General features: G+C 30.9%; 4 protein-coding genes across 10 annotated transcripts; 3 read left to right on the top strand and 1 right to left on the bottom strand.

Moving 5' to 3' along the window:
* Positions 1-261: 261 nt before the first annotated feature.
* Positions 262-2,283, top strand: LOC117153759 (GEL complex subunit OPTI). Its single transcript, XM_033328113.2, has 4 exons — positions 262-529; positions 612-715; positions 798-927; positions 1,004-2,283. Exons 1-4 carry the CDS (start codon positions 431-433, stop codon positions 1,043-1,045), a joined length of 375 nt encoding a protein of 124 aa, XP_033184004.1. The 5' UTR covers positions 262-430; the 3' UTR covers positions 1,046-2,283.
* On the bottom strand, positions 1,889-5,386 carry Prpk (TP53 regulating kinase). 3 transcript variants are annotated; one of them, XM_076620095.1, is made up of 4 exons: positions 5,219-5,386; positions 2,656-2,854; positions 2,312-2,575; positions 1,889-2,244 (listed from the first exon to the last, which is right to left on the bottom strand). In XM_076620095.1, exons 2-4 carry the CDS (start codon positions 2,852-2,854, stop codon positions 1,991-1,993), a joined length of 717 nt encoding a protein of 238 aa, XP_076476210.1. In that variant the 5' UTR covers positions 5,219-5,386; the 3' UTR covers positions 1,889-1,990. The 3 variants fall into 3 exon arrangements, with proteins under 3 accessions (XP_076476210.1, XP_033184002.1, XP_033184003.1); XM_033328111.2 differs by having other exon boundaries at positions 5,215-5,336; XM_033328112.2 differs by lacking the exon at positions 5,219-5,386 and adding an exon at positions 4,081-4,197.
* Positions 2,827-4,719, top strand: LOC117153756 (uncharacterized). The gene is given in 2 exon segments (XM_076620099.1): positions 2,827-3,545; positions 4,462-4,719. Coding segments are annotated over 2 exon segments (273 nt in total). The 5' UTR covers positions 2,827-3,390; the 3' UTR covers positions 4,580-4,719.
* Positions 5,387-5,478: 92 nt separating the features above from the next.
* On the top strand, positions 5,479-22,477 carry nuf (rab11 family-interacting protein nuf). Of its 5 annotated transcripts, none has more exons than XM_033328108.2 (11): positions 5,479-5,787; positions 9,049-9,158; positions 9,236-9,607; positions 11,244-11,318; positions 13,203-13,241; positions 14,091-14,208; positions 20,234-20,398; positions 20,497-20,866; positions 20,964-21,109; positions 21,220-21,270; positions 21,371-22,477. In XM_033328108.2, the coding sequence occupies exons 3-11, from the start codon at positions 9,369-9,371 to the stop codon at positions 21,491-21,493; spliced, it is 1,326 nt and encodes a 441-aa protein (XP_033183999.1). In that variant the 5' UTR covers positions 5,479-5,787; positions 9,049-9,158; positions 9,236-9,368; the 3' UTR covers positions 21,494-22,477. The 5 variants fall into 5 exon arrangements, with proteins under 5 accessions (XP_033183999.1, XP_033183998.1, XP_033183995.1 ...); XM_033328107.2 differs by having other exon boundaries at positions 5,479-5,970; XM_033328104.2 differs by having other exon boundaries at positions 9,049-9,607.
* Positions 22,478-25,532: the final 3,055 nt, after the last annotated feature.

Raw genomic sequence — 25,532 nt, 5'->3', positions numbered from 1 at the left:
ATACAATTATGTATTATTATACGTTCACAATATGTTTCAATGAAATAATTTGGCGGTGGTATAGTATATAGTTATACAATTATATTTTTAAATATTAATGATGGTATATAAAATATATATGCAAGAAAAGACAAAATAGTTTTATATATGTGTTGTTTACGACATTAAACATTAAACTATTAAAAGTATATGTGATATTTATTGAAATAAATATCAAAAGATATAAAACGAATAAAATATAAAAAGATCAGTGCGCGTGCGTGAAAAATTGTATGAAATGCGTCTTGTGTGGCACATTTCCATAATTCAAGAGATGGAAGTATAGCAGCAGAAGGTTTAAGGAAATAAAGTGTATGGAATCTGTTTCACTTAGGAAATGTTAATGAGTTTTATTACATGTTTTATATTATTAAGCTGAGAAGGTGCAGAAATGTCACGTTCAAAACCTGAAAAGATTGGAAATGGTGGTAAATGCGAATTAAGTGTATGGACACGTGCGATAACAGCAAACTCCGAATGGCCGGATAAAGTAAACATAACCGCACTTCAATTAATTATGTTCTGTATATATTTTCATGATTTCATTCATAAGCGCTTTTTATTTACTATAGGAAGAATTTCTTGATGTTATATATTGGGCTAGACAAGCAATTGGTATTATAGTTGGTATAGGATGGGGTCTTATACCTTTAAAAGGTTTCATAGCTCTACTATTGTAAGTTAAAACATAATATAATCGCAATATATAATAGCAAAGTTATAATTATACATTTCAAATTTATGGTTTGATATTTCAGATTTGTATTAGTTAATGCAGGTGTTACATACCTGTATTTTAGTAATTTTCAACAAATTGATGAGGAAGAATTTGGTGGTATATGGGAATTAACTAAAGAAGGTTTTATGACATCATTTGCTGGTTTTTTGGTAATTTGAAGTTATCTAGTGCTATTTATTTTAATCTCTTTATCTCATAACGTTATAAAAAAATTATTATTCATAGGTGACCTGGATCATTATATATTCAGGACTACATTTTGATTGAGCATTTTCAAAACTGTACCAATGATGATTTGACTGATAAAGATGTTAATACATATATTTCAACAATCAAGTGCTCCATGCATATGTGCAATTTGCCTCATAAACATTTCTGTGAAGAGCAATTACTTATCATATAGATTATATGCGCTTTGAATTTGTAGCGCAATAAATATACAAAAGAATTTCTCATTACTCGGATAACTTGTTATATGGAATTAAACATTATCACAAAAAAGTATTTCTTCATCAAAGAGTTTCTTTTTTTGTATAGAAAATTATGTGTCATATTTTAAAGGTCAATTATTTGCTATTAAAGAAAATGTTTTTAAATATTAGTTATAAAATATTTTTATTTCAAATTTAGTTTCTTTGTTGCATATCATTGATACAAGTAAGTACTGTAAACTATGTTACGAAAACATGTTGCATATGCCAAATCAGATTATATATCTGTGCAGATAATTAATATAAATAAACATTTTAAATAACCATATTGCTCAATATTTGACCAGACTTAATACTGGATGTATCATTCATAAAATTTTTATACTCAATATTGTTTTTACTGTTTAAATATATTATGTATTAACAGTCTTAGCTTTTGTCTTAATAAGCACAAGGCTGTTATATAAAAAATCAATTTGAAATGTTAATATAACTGTGTATATGTTAAATTTGATTAATAACAATTTATTAGAACATTTTTCTGAGAAGTAAATGACACTGATGGAAAAAAATGTCTGTACCTATAAAGTTATTAATGTTCAAGTAAAAATAATAAATCAGAACTAATTAATATATAATCTTAAAATTATAGTTTAAAAATAAAACAGTACAGCTCAAATTTCATATAAGGTGGTTTATTTAAGGTATATTTAACATGTATAAATTATTGAGAATATGTTAATAAAATGCGTTTAATATATTCATAAAAAATATGTTGAAATTAACCGATCATTAATCGTTTCCGTCCTCGTAATTGTACTTCTTTATATTTAGAAACAATTTCTTTACACTGACTTTTATCTGTTCTGTTGTAATGTTTCTGATAAATCTCAAATATCTTTGAAAACAAAAGAGGTACTTCTGAATGTGCACTTAGTAATGATCGTTCAAGAACATACAAGTCAACTGCTTTATCTTCTACGTTCGCTTCTATACGAGCCAAACCAAAATCTATTATAACAAAATTGTTCGCAACTAGAAGATAAAAAGAGAAATAAATATTATATCATTAAAGTGATCTTATGACATTAAAATGGTATACCATATTTTCCAATGTGATCTTCATCAATATTTTTCAAAAGTACGTTTGAGGTAGTCATGTCTCCGTGAATTATATTTTTCGAATGTAATTTAGCAATAATTGTTCCAAGTCCTTGCGCTATAAAGTTTAATAAACGATCATCATTTGTTTCTTTTGAAACTTTTTCATCGATAAAATCTTTTAGTATTATTGCATCTTGTATATATTCCATATAAATACACCGCCGCTCTAAATTTGCCAAATATATAGCTGGTGTTGCAATCCCTTAAAAAAAGTAAAATCTTAGAAAAAAAGATATGTTTTGTCAAATTATTTTGACAGTAATGATATTCGTATTATTTTACCTGCGGCTTTAGCACGAATTATAGCACGGCATTCAGCTTTTATTCGATCTTTTGTGAGACGCTTATCTAGATCAGCATGTCTATATTTTTTTTCGAATCTCTCTTTGATTAACATTAGTTTACCTAAATAAATACCCTTATACACACGTGCCTCGGCACCTTGTGCTATTAATTCGAAATCATTCATATTATTCAACATCTGAAATATGTATGCAAAAATATGGATCTCGCATACGTATACGTTCTAATCATGTTATTTTTTAGTATTATTTTATGAATTATATGAGTCATTTCATTAAATCAAAAAAAAATAATATATAACTGCATTCTTTTACTAAATTCACTTTCTATGATTACAAAGTTATACTGTCACATTATTGATATAAAGAATACTTATTATATTTGGAATGTTATTCAAACTGAAAACAATATCTAATAACCCGTAATTAAAAAATGTTCACGTGACTAATGTTGTAAATTTTTATATGTAATAGAAAATCAAATAGCAAGTTGCGATTCGTGAGAAGGGAAGATGAAGTTATTCGCGCTAGCAAGGGCAAGATGAGGGCAAAACGCGAATCGATCGTTACCCGAGAGCGTCCTGCGCGCTAATCGCTATCCCAGCGCTAGTATTCGCCTGTACTTTGTTCCTATCGGATTGACAAGCTAATACTGTGCTTTCTTGCCTTGTTCAAATTACAGAAAAACGCTTTTTCATATACCTAACTGGCAAAAATGAGAGACGAGGTGAAGATGGACGCGAATCGGCTAATCGCCGAAGTTTATAAGCGGCCAGCGCTTTGGAACCAAAGGCATATCTCTTATCACAATCGCGAGGTGACGAACCGCGTTTGGATGGAGATTGCATCGATATTCAAATTGCCCAGTAGGTGCATTGATGAAATCGTTTTTCAATCATATGTTATTCCCGCGCACATTTTTATCATTCATTCAAACTATCAGCAAAATTTTTAGTCTCATTTTTAGCATAATATCGTTCTAAGTGTGAACTGTCAATATTATTGATACAATAAAATAATTACTAAATTATTTATTTTCTTAACCGAGAACAATGTTTTTGTTATAATCATTACATATTTATGCAATAATTTAAATTTTACAACGGCGTGTAAGACCAATAGTACAAATTTTTACTTCTATACAGGAAAGGTTTTTTATATTGTAATTGCCTCAATTAGTGCACAAAATATGTATATACATTTAAACAATGCGATTATTACTTATTTGTGTAGTATAGTATTTTAGTGTACTCGCTAGTACGAATCGCCGTTTAGTTAACCTTACTTTTTCGTAGGGTGACATTACCGGATATATTGTACTTTAAATCAATTTGCATGTTTACTGTTTAATATATGAACTTTATAATCACATCAAATCTTACTCTATGAACCATTAATAACTTACAATCTATTGTAGTTTACAGTATTAAAACTCTGGAATATTTAAATCGCAAGTACATACAGACTTCTTAGGTGAAGACGCATGCGTACAAGCAGCCAATAAATTTCGACTATCGTATCTATAAATTACTTTCGTTATATTTAAGATTTTTATGATACAAATATTAATTCATAATTGTATTTTACAAAAATCATTTATTAATATAATTTTACGTATATAATTTTATATGCGAATCGTAAAGTGTAATGTTCATAGAATAAGATAATTTTTTAACTCAATTAAAATTACATAATCTAATTAAATTAACGCAAAGCTGATTAAAGTATTAAAAATATTAATATAAATTATTAAATTAGAATTCTGCAAGTATTTTTATTAGTAAAGTAAATAAAAATACATTGTTCATACATTTTTCAGAACCAGTATTAAAAGCAAAGTGGAAAGGATTACGAGATACTTTCCGGGCGGAGTTAAAAAAGGACCAAGTTTATCGCAAAAGTAAATTTCATCGAAATAGGCCAGTATGGATACATTTTAAAAGTCTGCAATTTTTGAAAGAGCAAATGTTACCCCGTCCTCCAATTTGGGAACGAAGTAATTCTTGTCAAGATGATGATCGGGTGCCTAGCGAAAGTGAGAGTGATGGAACGCTAATACAGAATGGTTCGTCGGTAACAAATAGGAATATGGACGATCGAAATACAATTGCGAATCATCTACTGTCGATAAATAACGATAACGGATTAAAAATCGACGCTGCCAATCATATAGACGTGAAGCAAGAACCCGAGGAGAATTTTGATAATCTTGAATTTCAGAGCGTCTCTGACAATTTAACGGAAAACGAAATGATGCTACAAAATATTTCTCCTGAACAGGTGCTCATGGGTGACAATGACAATATCCCGGTAGATCCTTTAGAAGGCAACCGTTTCGATGATAATTATTATTTTCTTATGAGTCTCTTGCCTCATATAAGAACACTGTCCGCTGACAAAAGAATGTTACTCAGAATGCAAATGCAAGAGCTGGTTTATAAGGAAGTTTATAAGAAAAATTCGGATGGCGTTACAGCATCATAAAGACAGAGATATTAAAAACGAGTACATATTTTGTAACAGAGATATAAATACTTACATACATGTTTCGTTGGACCCGACTAATTTATCAGAATCGTTTTACATTGTGAAATGAAAAGCAAATTAATTTTTATTTAGAAAAATTAATTAAATAATTAATAGATTGAAAATATGATACAAAGGGTAAAATTATATAGGCTTAAGTTAAACTTGAAATAAGTCAATACTCCGTAGGTTGAGAAATACTGGTGCTTTCTCGTACCTGCGGGTACGACCGTGATGTTTAGTGTGATGTATATAGGTGTAGTAAACGTATTCGTGTATTCACGAACATTCCTGTTTCGTTGCGCATGCGTACCTGCCACGGCTCCTCTTGGCTGATCGTTTCGTTCGTTTTCGCGTTACTGTTACGATTCGGTTGTGCTTTCGTTTAGTTTGCTCGCGATTGCCATAAGACGGTAGTGTTCATGCATCTGTTGCCTCGAACTCGATACTGTGGATTTAACTACGTGTTTTCGTGGACGTACCTGTCTGCACCAGAGATAGTTGCTGTGACGTTTTTTTGTGTGCGTCTATTACCTGATCATGGCTTAGTGTATACAGGTGTTTACTTCAGGTGACAGCTAGAAAGGTGCATCTGCCTCGGATTTTTCATTCTTCTTTATGTTCTATACGTTCCGCATTCAAGCGTACATAATTAACTCATTCACTCCATTGCGACCGATTATTCTAAGTTGAAAAACTTCATCTCGTATACATCAGTGAACATAATTTCTCTGCATTTTTTTGGAATTACCTATCGGTTCGGTTCAAGGTGAGTCAACGAACGAGCAACAATGCAAGGAACATCTTGATGTTTCTTTCTAAAATTCTCACCCTCTGAATACTACAAAAAATACATTATGTGAAATGAATACTAACGGGAACGAAACATCAATTATTTCAATGAATTATGCTAAATCAAATGTAGTATTTTCATTTCATTTTTAAATACCAAAATTTGTATATCATTCCTTTGTAGGTTATCACTAAATAAGTTTTGTGCAATGGTTGATCAATAAATAACGCTACTTAGGTACATTGAAGATAACTATTTAATAGACAGGAAAACGTGATATTTATATTTTCCTTTTTCATTAAGTAACAAATGATATTTTGAATAATATTTCGTATGCAATAACGAATAATTGATAGAAGCGATTTTCGTAATCGCGAAACGTTGAATATCCACGTTAATCATTATGAAGCATATATTTCAGTAAGTTAAGAGAGTTTGTAAAAAAAGAGAACCATATTACTTTCATCAAAGCCTGAATAATGACAAAGTTAACGATACTCCCGTGTCATTATAATTAAGGTTAGAGGTATTATACGCTGAGCGTTAAATATATTCTTCGTCTACACTTTCGAGCTTGCTCTAAATAGCGTACTGGAATCTCCTGGCGATTCGAAACGCATCTACGCATTCCGTTCCGAGTGACAAGTACCTGGAAACCGAGACGCCAGTTATCTCGTGGATAATTTTCGTAACTAGTCGTAATAATGCTAATAAAGATGTTTGTATTCAAAGCAGCACACCGTGTATTCATTTATGTATAGGACAAAAATATAAAAAAATAACAATTATAGAAAATTTCATAAATAAAGTAAATTAAGACAATTTATACGTTCGAACTAATAGTTTCTTAACATGTAACTAAAAGTATTGTGAAAATTTAAGTATAATTATTTAATTATTATACAGTTGCATTGTAGATAAGTAATAATAAAAGACTAATGTCACTAATTTATCTAAACGATTGCAAAATTTATCGATAATATTAGCACATGCATCTAAGAAACCTTCAAAACCTTCGTTACCAAAATGACAATTGAAACAGCGAATCGCAGCAACATATTTGTAAGACGATCTGGAATCACTAAAATCGCGGTGTTATATTACTTATATCGTTTCCTTTTTATAGTATGCAAGGCATTACATGCAGATGGTTTATTTCATATAATTTGTATGATTGAAATTTTGTAATTTTGATAATTTTCATATCAATTTATGGTTGTAATTTTAAATTAGAAAAAAGAAATATTATTATTTTAAATAAATAATGTATTCGGTATTTGGAATAGAATTGCAAAATGCATCTCGTTCGAATAACTTGCATTTTTACTAAAAAAGCGAAACGCATGTTAGAACAGATATTTTTAAATTAGTATTTGTATTAGTGAAAAGATTCTATTGGTTTCTATATTAGGTGGTAATGACAAAATCCGTAATCACTTGGTTGTCAACCCAATATATAAAGTAAAATGTTTCGGGCTGCTTTTGAAACAGCAATATCCGATGATATCGCGATTATTAAAGTACACTTTTACCGAATGATGTTCCCTTTCGTGATTGTCTCTTTGACTATCTTAATTAGTATGGCTTCATTTTACATGTATAAGGCACACTCAACACGGATATGAAAATCGTTTAAATTAATGACACATGATCGAGTACAAGATAAACTGTAAGATATAAATGATCCATGATTATTTCATTTAATACCGTTAAATTCGTGTTAAGCACTTATATTGTACATATAAATATTATTGAATATTATTTCTTTTGACAAATCAATGAAATTTTTAACATGGTATACAATAAACATTATTTCATTGAGCACTTATTTAAAACAAATCTTGATGTTGTAACATAAAATTAATGACAGTCTTTATCTTCTGGTTTTTTCAAATCCTTCAAAAAGATGACTCACCATGGAACGTATGGTTATATTTCTTTTTACTGTCCTCAATCAGTCATTCTCCTATGTTACTGAATACATACACGTTTGTCACAGTCATGTCTGGCATACATTTCTTTTACGAGTCAGTAGAACGAACAGAAAATGCTGTCAGAATTTTCCCTTTTATCTCACGTGCGATCTAACATGAATAACATTTTTTGAATTCTGCTTTCGTTAAAAAAAGGGAAAACAGAAAAAAGATACATATTTCTTGACCTTGAACTATGCAAATATACCTTAATACATTACCTACATACGTAGTACGTATGTATGTAAACACTTAGTTACTTGGACTTTTCTCATGTAGTTGAAGTTTGACTCAGTGTACCATGACTTATTGTTAGTGCGCTCGGTTCTCACGCTTTTGTCGGTCCCTAAGTTGTATTAACGTTGCATATTCATTAAATCACATTCACATAGATTGTAAACTCATTGCTCCGTAAAGTTAGGAGAAGCGTTCTTACCGGTACAAAATATCGTTATCTCCTTCTTCCTTGGAGGAGAAGCTTGCCGTTAGTTCACCGGTCAAGAATGTTAAAAGGATAAAACGAAGATCATGTTACTTTTCATTTCATCTTTTTATTCGCGAACGATCTTACTCACTTAAGGTCGGACTAGACTGCTTCGGAGAGATATTTTTCAGGTAGCTTAGCCGAATTTATACTTTTGAATGATTCATTTCATGAAAATATTGTTTTCATCCGCGTTTTCCAAAGTGACCAGTAAACAAAATCAATCTCTACTTTGGATGAATTGAACTGTTAAACGTATTCCGGTTGCCATCTTTCACATGTTTCACAGATGATTCATCCACGGTGATCATCCGAAATGTGAAGGTGCAAATTCGTTTTAGCTTCTCAGTGGATTCTCAATAAGCTGTGCAATTAGCTTAGCTTAGGTTTTGATGAAAATTTTTTTGTATAGATGTAATTGAAGCAAATGTTTTCAAATTTAGTGTATTAATCTAGTTTAGCTTAGTTAGCCGTTGAATCCTTAGCTAAGAAGATAAAACGAAGATCGTGTTACATTTCATGTCATTTTTTCTAGAAGCGATCAGTCTTACTTTCTTGCAGTTCCAGACCGTCTGACTCATTAAGAACGTTTTTCAGTAACGACCGGTTTTACTGGCGAGGTAGTCGGCGATTAAAGGAGCTCGAGCATCCCTCCGTTCTCGTTGTTCACCGAGCTTCGGCTCCAATCTGGCCGATAACGAAGGATGGTAAGCTCCCGTTCGCCCGGTGTAAATGTCTCGCCAGCTAACAGCGTGGCTACATCACGTGTCGTCGTGTCTGACAGTGACGTAGCTCGTGATGGTGACGCCATCTTACCGAGCACCCGCCAATCATATCGCGTGGAGGACGAGGGTGGTCACGTAAACGGAGCTCCTGGTGCCGTCGAATGGAGCCAAAGCGGTCCGCCCTCGCTTTCTATGTCCGTCGACCTGCATAATCTCATCAATCCGAATCTCCAAGACTCCGGGCATTATTCCGCTAGTCTCGAACACGCCGATGCCTCTGCGTCATCCTGTAACGTTAAATCTGCGAAAAATCACGAGGAAGAGGAAAGCTACGAGGCGTTTGGAGCTGTTGAGGGTGACGCTGATGACGGGGTGGAATCACCAGGTGGTAGCAGTTCTGCACCCTCACCCACAGGAAACAATACTGTCAAGTAAGTTCGTTGCCTTCTCTGTTTCTATATATACGTACTACCTGTATATTGATCGTTTTTTTGCGCGATAGTATCGATAGTATCTATACTGGTTTGGAGAGATCGAAGTACATTTTGCGCGCGAACATTTTTAAGTTCGACAAACTTAGATTCCGGACGTGACCTGTAGAGGGTGCATTGGTCGTTAGGCACACGTATATGAATTAATGAAATAATTGTGTTTATAAGTAGACTGCGAATTTTTATATATTTATGGAAAATTGGAAGATGCAAAAATTTGCAAAGTACGTGAAATATGAAAAAGTATGTAAAATATTAAAGGCAAACACACGTTATAATATTTATTAAATGAACCAAATCTCTATTTGGATCTCATTTTTTTAATTATATTGATAAAAAAATTTGTATAAATGTTTATAGTCTATTTATAATTCAGGTATGCCTGTGAAACTTTTAAAAGAACGATCAGGATAATTAAGAAGATAATTGCATTTTGTGATTTCTGGCAATACTATCTGCGTTTAATTTTGTTCTCTTGTTTGAATCGTTGGAATAATAAATTAATAGAGAACAGTGGTGTATAAAATGTAACAGATACATTCAATTTAGACTCTAATAAAGGAAAGGAAGATTATTTAGTAAAGTATTATTTAGAATAACGACAGGCACATCTTTTTTCTTAAATCTTTAACATGAAGAAATAATATTATAGATATAATAAATATAATACGTTTCTTTATTGAAACGTATCGAATGACATTTTGACATTTGTTTGAAATAACGATCTATATAAATGAAAATTTTTGATAATATAATATTCATATTATATTATGCTTATTTCAAAACTGCTGCACCGAAATGTGTTTGGTTTTCACGTCAGGCACTAAATTATTTGCCTTGCGAAACTGCGTGTACGTATTGTATTTTGTACGTCGAAACTTAATACAGCTTTTCTCACATTTTATATGAGTATCATTCGGACAGATCTATTCTCACGATTAGATCAATGTTTCGCTAGGTGGATGTGATGTGTAGACAAAAAACTTTCACGTAAAAAGAGAAAATAACTGAACATCTTATTATTTTCTGCGTTTTCCGGAATTATTAATACGTATAATTCCTCCTATTTTCTTCCGAACTGTACTGCGTATATTCTGTTACCTTGTATATGTAATCACCTTCGATATAATTATATCTAAGAGTATATAATATCTCGTATATATATATATATATATATACACCATATTTATTTCTTATCATTATTAAAACTGAAACCATCAACAAAATTATAATAATTGGCACAAGAAATTGAAATCTGAGTTTAGAAGGTTTCGAGATGTATGTACGTACGTAAAGCCATTCAATGTTAGTCATAATTGAGATTTATGTGCTTTATCATGACAACGTGATACAATGCACTAATTTATAGATAATGTAGATGGTATACATTTTTGTAAATTGTTAATTTAATACCTTCATTTAACATCGTAAGATGCTTATCTGTTAATTAATGGAATTAATGAAGTGTTTATAGCGTATCTTACTCGTTTATTAGTAAACAATATACATACTATTATTAGGATTTCTAAATACAGCTACAAATATTCTTAAAGCTCCTTTGTTCTGTTTTAATTAGAAATCCAAGAAGCCCCAATTCAACCATAGGAAGGCATTCTTGGCTACGAACGTCACTTAGACGAACTCCTCCGTGGTAAGATTTCTTCACTTTTTTTCTTGCAAAAATTCCAAACGTCTTCCTATTCGGAATTATAAATCCTACAATTCGTATTCTGTTCGTTTTATGAGAATCTTAGTGAAAAAGTTTAATTTACTCAAGTAATTGAGATAGGTTCGTGTCCTATATCTGCTTGAGGCTGCTATTTCAAAAATATTTATCTTTTAAAAATTGTAATATGTATATTATTCAAACAAATAAAAATTTTTCGAGTATACTGAATTTCAACGTTAAGTATTTCAAATATTCACGCATTTGAAAATAATAATTTTGCATTTGTATTTCTGAATACAAACTTTCAAGTGTTCGGTACAAATAGGTACCTTAACTTTTCAATTCGAGCCTCTAAGTATGCAAAGCAACAGTTATACATAAAAGACAAGGTAAATTATGTCTGCAATAAGTCCTGGTTGAAAGAAAGCTCTTGGAATGTAGCACGAAAGTTAGACGGCATGCAAAAACGAAGTTTACGCGCCGCTGATACTATAATCGTCGTGTGTTAGATTTAATTCGCCGCGGGAGAATTTCCTTCGATTCGAAAGATGGAACAATGACGAGGTTACCGTGCGAAAAATTGCTCTTGTGAAATCGTCTGATAAATTACGGTTGTCTGGTCGTGTTAATAGACCGAGGCAGATAAGAAACTGGTTTAATTCCCAAAGAGAGGTATCCTGGAGTTATCTACAAGAAACTCGTTAAAATTTTTTCCAGGAACATGTCTATAACGATCTGTAGGACATGGCGGAAGTTCTTACCAATAGTACAGTGCTAGGAACAATATTAAGATAACGTACACAATGCTTCTGCATTCTATGTTGCGTCATAAGAATTTTCCTAGATAATATTCACTTTACAAAGACAATTACTCGGTCTGTGTAGTTGTAACTAACAGTACCGTGTTTACAATTTGTTCACTGTTCATCAGTCGTGACATCAGACTTATAAATAAACAAGTTAGTGGTGTTCTTCGTATCTGGTAAAATTGGTCTCGGATGATTTGAACCGACTATTAGGAGAAACGAGGTGGAAGAAAGAAGAAAGCGTTTTCGTGAATTAAACGTTTCTATTTCTACGTTTATTATTGAGTATTAAAGCAGAAAAAGTATAAATAAACAACATATGTGAGTCTTGTCCACGTCTACATATATGGATTGACGAAACTTCTTATGCATAAATTATGTGTTATAATATATACGAAACATTTTGAAATTTCATTATATTGTAATTTCTACATACATTTTCGGATTGGTTTTACATTTTATCAATATAATCACAAAAAGTCGTGGCTCGTGATGGTGTGAATGAAATTTTAAAAAGTTTCATATAATGGACACAATATATTCATAAAAATTGTCTATGATAAGTGTTCAAATACCTTTATGAATCACCGTATGTGGAAAATTACAATTTCAGTTGCACATTGTACGCTTGCCAATTATATCAGAATAGAATCGATCAATTTGTTGTTCATCTTTTATAATTATAGGTAATAAATATATATACTTAATACCTTGTTGGCATCGTTTACTATTTCGTAACTAATTTTGGCCTTCATCTGTTCTATTCGACTATATAGGCATTTGGTTCATTTATAGAAATTGTAATTTGACTGGATTTAGGTATTTACTCGTTTAGCAGACACGATGCTAGTTTACTCGAAAGTTTTATAGGATTCATGATTTTGAAATTGAAATAAATAATTGTAAGATCAGATGTACGTGTTGAAGGGGAGAGTGATTGATAGCTGAAATTCATTAACAGTGTTCTAAGTTAAGTCTAACACTTGTGTAGCGAAAAGTTCTATTGCGTAACAATATCTTGGCATATTTTTCACGGTCATGTTATCTTTTTTTTTTTCAGTTCCGGAAGGAAGAGACTTAGTTCCAATGCATTAGCAAGGTAAGAACAAACCGTTAATTTCATATTTCGTTTCTTTTTTCTTACGATAACAACATACTATGTGTTACGTAAATCGTTTTTCCTATTTTAACGATAGCTTGAGAACCGCTGTAATCATTTGCTAAACCGATTAACTCCACAAAACAAGAAGTAGAAAGAAAATTAATGAAATTATATAAAAGTAGTGAAGTCAACCCTTTGAACGGTTCAATTAGTAATTAAAATTAAAAAAAAAATATAAAATTTACGCGGACGAAACCAGATATTTTGTGTATTCTTGAATTTGTTAAACACGGAAAGGTATCTATAAAAACTAGCAAAAGATATTTTTACGTATTTCATCTCTGGAGTTGGTGAGTTGACGTCACGAGATAACAATAGCAACGATGTAACTCAACAGCGGAGAATTTACAATTCATAGAAAGAACCTTCCAGGGTGTCCTTATTCAACTGATAATTTTCAAGTCGTTCCTTTCACGAAACGCAAAACGACAGACTTTCTAAAGCGTGGGCATTGCCTGCACACGCACTTCCACATCTTATTTCCTTTTACGCTTCCATAAATGCTTCAAATATACGTTTTACTTCGTTATCTATATTTATCCTCTTACGACATTTCATTTTTTTCCAACGGTATCCTGTTTCGAAAATGTGATTATATTGCTAATATCGTATTCAATCGTATCGTAATTTCGTATCGTATTATCGTATTCAAAATATCGAACGTTTATGGTTTTCAGACAGAAAAATTTAATTCAATCGAGTCAAAATTTTAAATAAAATTGAGGTTTCAGTATTTTGCGTTTATTAAAATTTGATATTTGGTTATTCTATTTACTTTTTTTATAGCCAACTTTATCGAAGCGGCAGCTTCAATAGCTCTGGTAGAGGCTCCAACTGTGATCCCGCGGACGATATGTACAGCGATGTCTCCCTTGAGGATGATGTCATTGATCTCAATCATAGAGTAAGTACCATTGTTACCAATTATTAACTTAGATTCGATTTGATACCTAGTAAGTACTACATAGCTTTCCATAATATCACAACACTTCATGTATCTGAAGTTCCTCAGCCAAAGATCAATATCGATATAAAATTTCCTTAGAATATTAATCATGTCAAAATTCATCCATGCGAAATGACGTTTAACCTTATGTTTGTAATTATTTCCAAACAAAATTATCGCTCTTACAGTACAAGAGTAAAATCTAAGATTTTGCCGAATTTGCAGAGAACGTATTTCAAATTTAATGTGTGATGAGAGAAAAGGAATTTTATAAATCATCAGGATCTTAGATGTGTGCTACTATCACACCCTGCCGATCACCACCTCGATCAAGATCTCCAACCGAAAATCCTACAGATGATGTCAGATTCCATCAGCAACATTCACCACATCCACCACCTTATATTTATTATCCGCCGCCTTATCCACATTTGAATCCGTACGGTCCTTATCCGTATCATCCTGGCGCGTTTTATTCACCGCCTTACTGTAACGAGGTATCCCAAGAATCGAAAGGTTCCTCTTGGTTCAGCATTGTGTTACTGGTCTTTTTGTTGCTGTGCGTCGTTAGCATTATTTTCTATCGATCCCTGTCTCGTGATAGTCGGCGAAGATTAAACGCCAGGCTGCCCACCTTAGTGCAACCAGCGCAGGTAAATCTGGCTTCCGGTTGTTGCGTAATTGTAGTTTATTTTTTATTGTCATTTTTCCCCACTAACGTTACGCTACCGCGATTGTTTTAAAAGCATAAACGCCGGTTAATTACGGATCGTTACAAAATTAAATAGAGAGCGTTCAAAAGAAATGATTCAAGATTTTTGGGTTGTGAAGCACTTACTTATGAATTCTTTCGATTCGAAAGGCAATTCAAATTAGTTACAGCAAAATCATAGTTCCGGTATCATTAATAACTAACTTGCTTCTATTTGTAAAAGGTGTTTGTTTTGTTAAAGGTGTGAAAGTCAGTGAACAATAAAGCAGGAAGATGTGTCTACAATGATAAAGTTGTACTAATACTAGACATTACAAATAGGAGGAAGTTAGTTCATTGTAATATTGAAACTGACAGTCATTATTGCTTTCACAGGACTGAGTTTTAGATTTATTTCTATATAGATAGATAAATCAATTGTTCTACAAATCTTGAACCCTTTTTCTAGATATTCCACGATTATTTTAACTGTCAATGAGTACAATCATAATCATAAATAATCATAAATGTATAGAGACGTAAATAGTGATAATATTAAAAATGAAAGATAGTGATTGGTGTAAACGATAAACGTAAAGATATTTCCAATTAATTTCGAGTAGATATAATTTAAAAAATGGAGTGCGTTTTAGAAGATTAATAATAAATAGAGAGCACAAACATTTCTCACATCCAGGATTATAATCGTGGGGACAGGGTCCTTTAAAAAAAACGATTTCCTGACCGGACAACCCCTAAAAACGGTGATCTTTCTGAACCTGTAGACCGCGGACAGAAAAAGGGATGCGAAACAGAATTATCCCGCTGAATTTGTTCTATATTCTGATGTAACTGATCCACTCGATAGAGATTACAATATTATCTGCGATGGATGCGAGGATCGTCAACATGGAAATCAGTCGGACTGTATATGGGACAGAAGTAGAAATGAAAGTATCATAGAATATTCGTCGGAGAATAAAGTCAATGTTGCTACAGATATATCTGGTACGTCCATGAAAGAAGTTTCCCGATCGGTTGCTACTTGGAACCATGAAAGTTGAATAAAAACAGAAATCAAGTGATCAAGATTTAATAAAAAAAATATCACATAAGCAATATCGACAAGCGATAAAAATCGAATAATAAAAATAAAAATTCAAGGAATTTAAATTTAATACATATCAAGAAAACTTTCGATGTTTACACCTTTTCTTGGTACTTCACTGTTTACATATTACACATAATACTACAAATTTATAGGCGAACAGATAATAATTGCGATAACTAGAGGAAGAAATTGTACAATTACGAGTAAATGAGTGAATTGCATAAGAGTAAGGTAACTCATTTTATTAAGAGGCGTGATGTCTGTACTTGATGTAAATTCAATTGCATGTTTTATCGTGCATCAAATTGTACGTTATTCATAAACCGATATATTTATTACAGGTTTAATACTGCTTCTTAATGAAGACAAATAAGATTCTCGAGTTAGACAAGTGTAATCAAAACACGGAATTAATGAAGTCCGTTAATTCATTGGATAAAACAGAATTCCAGAATTTGTTACTTCTTTATAGTTATTAAAAACAACCATTTACTATGACATTATACATTTGATATAGAAGTGATTTTAGACGCTCTGTTAATGTGTATATTTTTATAACATGAACATATAAAATTTATAAAAAATTTTATCGCAACAATAAACCATCTATTGTTATAATAATAGAGTGAAGTAGCGAGGAAAATATTGTTTTGTGGTTTTGTATCGTATTCATTTTTGAACCTCGAATAAAAAATTACACATATTTAACTTTCATAAAAAGATAAATTAGTATGTAGTTTTATGTACTCTGTTATGTAATGCTTACGCGATTTTTAATTGTTCGCGTAAGGAAAACTGAATATATCTTCACGAGAGTAAAAGTAAATTAAAGAGATTTATAGAATAAGTTGGTATAAATGAAACAATTATAGAAACGCGTGAACAATGATGGGGCACAATAAAAAGAACCGTGTTAAGATATTCAATCGAACTAATTAAACTCTTGGTTTTAGAAAACTAAACATAACTACTTCATTAGATGATACGAACGAATAAAGTCATGAATCATGACTCACGATGACTCGTAAAATAAGCATAAAGTTTATTAAAATACATAATAAAATGCATAATACATTTTTTCATCGAATAAACAAATGCAACACTGAGCTCGATAGACAAATACGATCGGCATACGAGATGATAAAATTTATTAGTTGTTATATAAAATCTTTGACGAACTAAATTAGTCAGGTGTTAACAAATAAAACAGAAACGTAAAAATTAACAAGTTTATCGGAAATTAATTTGAAATAAAGTATGACATGTACTAGATTACAATCTGACGGAATTATTGAGTGGAGAAGTTGGCCTTTTATAAATTTTTTTATTATTCTTGTTGTGATTGGTTATCTCGCATGTACTGTTTATAAGAAATTAAAAGATTCGGGTGGACTTCGGGTTCCAGATTTGATGTAATGAAGACCAAGGATCATGAGATACTTTTCCACTGAAGTATTGATTCCATACGTAAGATTATACACAATCTTATACGAATAAGTTTTAATAGACTCATTCAGTTGATACAACTCTATAAATATAAGAGGTTACAGAAAAAAATTTTCTTTCTGAATTGAATAAACTTATAATATAAACTTATAATATACTACTATCTTCGTTTAAACCTTTGTTCATTTAAAACGTAAATTTTGTAGTCATTTATACATGTATATACGATTTGTTTATAATGATAATGGCCTGTTCATGGAAGTAGCTCTTAGTCACGTGTACGATGTTTCACAGATAATTTTGACGTCAAATCTGTTTGATAGTAACACAAACCATGCATCTGTAAAATGATCTGGGGCGTACATAGTTTTCTATATTTATTAAAACTATCGCACTACATATGTAAATTAATAATGACATAAATATGCGTTACTAATCGGAGGAATATCATTTACAATTAAAACAAAATGGTTTGTAATATAATACACTATTTACTTAATAATTTCAAATTCCGATAACTTTAATTCATTATTATATTATTCCTTTTATGAAACTATATACTAAATGAGAAAAACATTTACATTTTCTACTTCATTAGTAGGTAGAAAGAAGCACACAAAATACATTCTATTGGCTTTAATTGGATTTCTAAGGCATGCGTAGGGGTGGGCGAAATTCTGTTCAGTATAACATGCCACGTACGATATGTGTATACATTCAGTGGAGTTAGTCGATACGTAGTATGGAGTTCACAAATAGCCTCTCGGCTACTCCCAGGTTACAGTGGGCGATTGAGACGACCGATTATATTCGAAGTACGCCCAAAGAAACGGATGTGCGCGTAGTGTTGTGCTTCTCTCTGTACATCTTAGATTGTCTTCGTGTTTATTCTCGATATTTACCTATTGTTGTGTACTTGGACACATGAAATTTCGAGGTTAGGTTAGTGACAAGAATTGTTGACCGTAGAAGAGGATGGATAGGGAACCGGCGTGCCTTCACGTCGTTCTAACGGAATAATCTCCTGTATCGGATTAGTCAAAGAGGATGACGAGTCTACCTGACACAGGTGTGACGTGAGAGATCACGAATTAGAATGGATTCGAACAATTACGATGAGCAAACAGACACAGGTGCGATCGAACGTTACGATCGTGATAATCGAATAACTTCCGGGGAGGGGCCGTCTCCTGGACCTGGAGCCGGCCTCGAATATGATTTATGGGAAGGCCAGTTTCAATTTGTCGGACAGCCGTCTTCTCGCGGTAGTCGACTACCTCGTCGTCGTGGTCCTCGGCTTACCGAGCAAGTAAGATAGTATATTGAGATCATCACAGATCATTTTCCACATATGATTTATTCATTTCTTATGAATATTATGATAATGATAACGTAACATTGAATGTAAACTGAACATCAAATGTATCATTAACAATTTTCGGATAGATAAATTTGTTACTTTGTATTCCAAAAGTGATATCTGAAAAAATTTTAAATTATCCTATTGGGCATGATAAATAAAAGATAGTAAATAGAAGTGTATGATAAATAAAAAAAACATAGTAAAATATATAAATACTAGTATATGGTTGTATAATATTCCTTAAAATCTTTGGAAATACCGGAAATTTCGGAATCTAAAGTGAAAAATATAATTGGCCGGAAACATTTGCACGGCACTGTAATTCAAACATAGGTATTTTTAGTAACAATTATATTTATGATAATTCATAATTTAATTGAATATCTTTTATAGCATCCATAGTAGCTATGCAGTGCTTATCGTTAGTAATAATTTTTTCTTAATACATTATTGCTACTATAATCGATTAGTAAAAACTGATATACTGATTAATGATAAAATGAAAAATTGATAACATAACAGAAAAGTAGATAGCAGCCGTATAGAAAAAATGAATTGGACGTATCAGAATTACGATCTACTCGTTTACTCTCAATTTTTAGTTTAAATGAAGTAATAGTTACGTGAGAATTAGAATGGTAGTTCCTTTGTAGTTGCGATGAACGCGTCTGAGGAATTATTGAAGGGCGAAAGAATGTTCATTCTGTTATACTGTCAATGAACTCCTTACTTCTGTTAATGGAATTTGAATTTTATTTAGCTAATCAACATAATTACGTGACATTAATATAATAATATAATAATAACATTTTTTATAAAGATGGAGATTTTATCGTGTAAAACAGAAATGTCTTTCAGTTTCATAGCAGGGTAAATTTACATTACATGCGCATTTATGTCTGGTATTCTAGAATTGAAGACAGTGGTGCTTATTAAACATATGGTATGAATTAATTATAGATTTGTAAAGAACGTATTGAATTTAAAATGAGATTGTTTGAAACTATTTCTGGTGATTAATACTTAGGTTTCATAACGATATTTAAATTTTGTTATATAAAAATTAGCGTAATATTAATGCAATAAAGCATAATATTAATAGGATTTAATTGTTTCGGCTTGAGAATCACTGGCTGACGAAGTCTATAGTGTGAACGCATACGTGCACAGGGTTTTAAACTCGAAATTATCATCTTTACCTTCAACAGATTAGGTTTCTTTATGTACTTCTATGCTATGTCTTTTGAAAATTATGTTCGTAACTTCGAGCATTAAATCATGTAAAGCACTAATATATAATTAAAGGAATAATTTGAAACAATTATCCAATTAAAAATTAAGTATAATTTTAAAGTATATTGTATTTTTTCAGGTTCAAATGATTCAAGAACAAATGCATGCTTTAGTAGACACTCAATCGGTCGGGGAAGAACGGTATGCTAGGGCAAAACAGGAAAATGCTATGTTGCAAGCACGAATACTAATGTTAGAAGAAGCTGCCAAAGATGCTGAAACGAGGGCTGAAGAAAGACTTCAGGTAACTCATTAATTATAACATTCATTATAATATAGTTGATAATTATTGTGTATATATTATATATTGTAAATTTATAATATGTTATAATTGTATCCTAGGCGGAACAACGAAGACATAGAGAATGGGCAAGCCGTTTAGAACGCGAACGACAATTGCAACTAGAAAATTATGCCATCAAATTGCAAGCGATAGAATTAGAAGGAACTAATTTAAGAGATGAAATAGGAAGGTTACGCGAACAACTCGAAAAGGTTAAGGGAGAGAAAAGTCGGTTAGAAAATGATCTCGAAGAGGCTAGGAGAGAAATAGATACCGTTCGCGAGAGTGAGCGACAAGCCATAAGCCGGGCTAACGAAACTCACTATCAACTTGAAGCTATTAGAGAAGAACTTTCTATGAAAGTCGAAGATCAACAAAAAATAGAGGAATTAATGCAAGAAGTGGCACAACTTCGGGCTCGTAATAAAAGTACGTTTTTGATCAAGATTATTTACGAGTAATTGATTAGGATTGTTCGCGATAATATTATGAAAAATTATACATTCTTTGAATTTTTTCTAATAAGGTTTGGAAGAATCCCGAGATGAATTACAAGCTGCAGCGGCTCTGCAGGCAGGCCGTGAACTTTTAATGTTAAACCCCTGTAATAATTCTACTGAAAAAGGACCTAGCCTTGCTGTAGAATTATTAGCTGGGATGAACCAAGATCAAGTATGTTATACTCGTTATTTTTATAGAAAACATAATTCTTTATCAAATAACTAATATAAATATTTAATCTCGCATTTTATTCTCCTTTTTACAATTTGTGTTTTTTACAGATGGACGATCAGCTTCCTGAAGATAATGGTGGACTGTGTAGTATATCTGAAGTATGTACATATTAAGTTATAAATGTGTATATGTATAATTTAAACTTAATTATATCGATTATTACATTATATCATTACAATAATTATTAAATTATTATAGGTAAAACAAGCTTTAAAGGAGCAACAAGAGGTCAATACACAATTAAGGGCATACATTGATGGGATTTTATTGAACATAGTTGAAAACTATCCGCAATTATTAGAAGTGAAACAAACTCATTGAACTATTATACAAATAGACAGTTATTGAATTCAATGTTAATTGTTGAAGGCAGTTGTACATTACTTTGTTGGAACTCTTTATTATTTATAGATTTATACAAGCAACTTTGTCATGGTTATACACAAGTACCATATAGGAAAGCGATTGCCGTCCATGTGAACTTAAAAGTTTAATAACGTGTTATAAATATTGAATTAGCAAATTTTCACTGCCATGTTACTATTTCGGTCATACATTTTTAATATGAAAGGCAGTGAACAAATTAAGAAGTTAAAATATGAAGTAGGAAAACACATGTATAAAACTTAATTAAAAAATTACTGTAAGCTCTATATCATCCGAATTTAAAAATTCGGGGCCTTGTAACGTTGCCTTTATATAAACGGTATAAAATTATTTTCACAGAAATAGTTAATGTATAACGTAAGGTATAATACATTATACATAAAATCACCAAGTTTTTTCTCATAAAAAGATAATATAGTTGCATATTGGTATCATAAAAATTGTGGCGTGTTAACAAAATTTAATAGTGAACTACGTGCAAAATTTAAATACCTTAAAAATGAATGCTGAACGATATTGAGAATGTAATGAAGTGAATATATTTTATTTAAGTTTGAACCTAATTATGAATCTAATAGAACTCAATTTTTGAAAATTAAGAACGACTTTAATCATTTGTTATATTACGCTCAAAATTTTTGAATAAGCCATAATTATAAATTTTGGAATCTGTAACCAAATAATTATCTTTGTAAATCTAAGAATTTTGTAATTGAATAAATTTAATTCGTTTTTATACCTTATTGGGAAAAGAAGATAAAAAGATTATTCATGTCACAATTTTTATAATTATTATTTAAAGAAAATATGACAATTACTAATGAAACTTAATTCAACTATTTTGTACATAATTGTTAGATAACAAATTTTTTACATAACAAAATATAATAAAAAACAAATTCGAAACTAAACATTAAATGTTATCTCTAAAATTATAATGCAAATAAAAAATAAATATAAAATTAATAAATAATGTGCTCCAGGCTGCATAGCTTTCACGCGATTTTGTACTAAGTAAGGTTTTCTTATACATATATACATAAAATATATATAGAAAACGTATCTTACAATAGGATTGATGAAAAATGATGTATTTATAAAACAAGTGGAACATTATAGAACAAATCCAATATTTTGATACATGTAGTTTATGGTTAAAATGGTGTGTTACGATGTTCTTTATTAAAACATGTCAAACATAAATGAGGCTCATTAGGGCAATCAGCACAAAATGTTGCTACTCGTTTTGTCTTATTTCGTGCTAGTTCGGTACCAAAGGTTTTAACGTTTTCTTTATAGCAAGAAATGCAACGTTTTCTTACTGATACCAATTTACCCTCTCTCTTTTTAATTTCATGACGTTTCTTAATGGTTACAATTTCACGAGATAAATTTTGAAACCTCTCATCCTGACAATGTGATAGATAAATGACTAATCGTTTTTTGAACTCTATTAATGAAATAGGATTATTTTTTACACTGTTATGCATTACCCAAGCATTTATAACAGCTGTATTTAATAAAAGTTCAAATGCTAATTTTTTATACCATTTTACATTCTTGTGTGATGAAATACAACATATTGTCATTTGATCAGAAATATCACTTGGAGGCTTGCCTTCATTATAATCAAACAAAATTTTAGGTTTAATATAATTAGATCTTCTTCTTTTAAGAGTAACTGTTTCTGCAGAATGTTTAGTAGACAATAACAAGACATCACGTTTATCTCTCCATTTTATCAACGTTATACCAATGCTATTTTCCTTTGCAAATATTTCTCCTTTTTTTAATTTCTTTGTGACAACTTCTTTAGAAATTCCACGACAATTTCGTTGGACCATTCCTACTAAATGTGTAGTTTTAGTGATTAATTCTTGAGCCAAGTCTATACTCGTGTACCAACGATTAGTACATACAGTATGTCCCTTATAAAATATATTTTGACAAAGTGAAATAACAGCATTTGTAGGATTCGCTCTTTCTTGGTCTGACTTTTTACTGCAATATATTTGAAAGTTATAAGTGTATCCTGGATTGAAACATAATTTAAATATCTTGATACCATATTTATATTTTCTTTGTTTTATCAATTGTTTAATACGGCTATGAAATGGTATTACAAATTCATCGATATAAAGAGTTTCAGGTGGATCATAGTATTTCGTGAAATTTCTATTTAATGTATCAATAATTGGACTGATTTTATAAAGTCGATCATTTAATAAATTTGCATTTTCATTATTTGTAAAATGCAACATTTGTAAAAGTAATTCAAAGCGACTTTGTGACATTATAGATTGTGGGAAACTTTGTGTATATATAGAATCCTTGGACCAGTATAAGTGTAACTGAGGTAGTTTTACTAAATCCATCCAGATGAGAAGACCAAACAGTCTCTTTATTTCATTTTTGGTAGTGGGAACCCATTGGTTCAAACGACTTGATCGTTTCTGTGATAATACTTGTGCTGCATATAAATTAGTTTGGTGTGCTATTTCTTGAAATATTGCTTCAGTAACTAGCGATAAGTAAAAATATTCTTCTTTGTTTGGATTGCATTTAAATGATTTTAATCCAGGTATACCCACAAAGTTGATATCAGGTTGATTTCCAACTGGATTTATCCATACTTGATCTTGTGAATTGATATTATCATTAATATCGCCTTTATTGCTGTCACTTTCATTGGAAAAAATTGAGTAAGACTTAGAACTTGAGGCATCATGATTGGTTTCACTTGACGTGAAGCATAATAGTCTGTCAGAAGATGTAATTTTTACTTCACAGTATGGTTTTATGTCAGGTGAGAACTCTAGTTCAACAGATACATCACTGGAAGCCTCTATTTCTTGCATTCCTATATATTGAATTTGTACATAGATAATACAAATTGAGAATTGTATAATTGAACCTATAAGCAAAATTAGATAGTTAAAAAAAAAGAAATACATTACACATATTTGATAAATTAAAGAAGATTTAAAAAAAGGTTTATTAAATTAAAGAAGGTTTATCTTTTCAGATATATATCATACCTGTTATGTCCTATTTATTTAATTTCTGAGAATATCTTTAAATTGATGTATATGACTTAAAGACATTTCATAGCCTATACCATTATATACATCCTTAATAATGCACGATGTAATAACTACTGTCTAGAGTGTCTATGTCTGCTGATATAGTGAAATATCGATAGTCGGCATTATCGATAGCATCCGACAGATGGACACATCGACCATCGATAGCTATCGATAGCGATGGTATATAATACCAAATAATACAATATATTTTGTATATTACACGCTACTATTTTGTATTAGAAATAAAAGGTGAATTTTACTTTAAGGGACGGAGTTAAAGTTGAGCCTAAATTTTTATTTATCTTAGGAAATGTGACTGTTTAAACCCCCCTATAAATAATTAAAATACTATATACTATATTTGTATTAATAAGGAATAAATTTCACTACTCAGAATCGTTTAACTCCTGAGGAGAATATATTCATTTATAACATAATGTGCTACATAAATTTTAATCAAGAATTTGTTAAAGACAATAATAATTAATTACTTTGGTTTGTTCGCCGTAAAACAATGGATGTGAGTATTAATAAGTCAGTTGATCCATCACGTTTATCCACCGTTATCAAAAGTAATAAATTTTGCTGTTAATAAAAGTATAATGAATTAAGATTTTTGTTTGTAATATTTTAATTAAATAATAATTAATTTTGTTGTTGTTTTATCTTACTTTTAGGAAGCTCTAGATTTAAAAATGAGTGCAAAACAAAAAAAATAAATAATTATACTGATGAAATTGGAAATTGGTTAAGTTAAGAAATAGAACTGATGTTATTGATGTAGAATATTCTGTCAAAAAATTAATGCAAGATAAAACATTATTAGTGTGTATGATGGAAAAGTTTCAAAATAATGATGCTGCATATAAAGCAATAATTATTGAACT

This window comes from Bombus vancouverensis, chromosome 1 (genome assembly GCF_051014615.1).
Source record: "Bombus vancouverensis nearcticus chromosome 1, iyBomVanc1_principal, whole genome shotgun sequence".
Classification (NCBI taxonomy): Eukaryota; Metazoa; Arthropoda; class Insecta; order Hymenoptera; family Apidae; genus Bombus; species Bombus vancouverensis.
Note: the sequence above shows the minus strand (reverse complement) of the source record. Positions and strands in the feature narration are given on the sequence as shown.

Bases quoted from the DNA above. Each gene is read 5' to 3' on its own strand.
- LOC117153759 (XM_033328113.2), top strand. From the start codon at position 431: ATGTCACGTTCAAAACCTGAAAAGATTGGAAATGGTGGTAAATGCGAA. The intron at 530-611 runs GTAAACATAACC...TATTTACTATAG, and splicing joins ACTCCGAATGGCCGGATAAA to GAAGAATTTCTTGATGTTAT. The intron at 716-797 runs GTAAGTTAAAAC...TTGATATTTCAG, and splicing joins GGTTTCATAGCTCTACTATT to ATTTGTATTAGTTAATGCAG.
- Prpk (XM_033328111.2), bottom strand. The intron at 2,576-2,655 runs GTAAAATAATAC...ACTTTTTTTAAG, and splicing joins AATTCGTGCTAAAGCCGCAG to GGATTGCAACACCAGCTATA. The intron at 2,245-2,311 runs GTATACCATTTT...TTTATCTTCTAG, and splicing joins AGATCACATTGGAAAATATG to TTGCGAACAATTTTGTTATA.
- nuf (XM_033328104.2), top strand. From the start codon at position 9,156: ATGGTAAGCTCCCGTTCGCCCGGTGTAAATGTCTCGCCAGCTAACAGC. The intron at 14,209-20,233 runs GTAAGTACCATT...GTATTTTTTCAG, and splicing joins TCATTGATCTCAATCATAGA to GTTCAAATGATTCAAGAACA. The intron at 21,110-21,219 runs GTATGTTATACT...TGTTTTTTACAG, and splicing joins CTGGGATGAACCAAGATCAA to ATGGACGATCAGCTTCCTGA.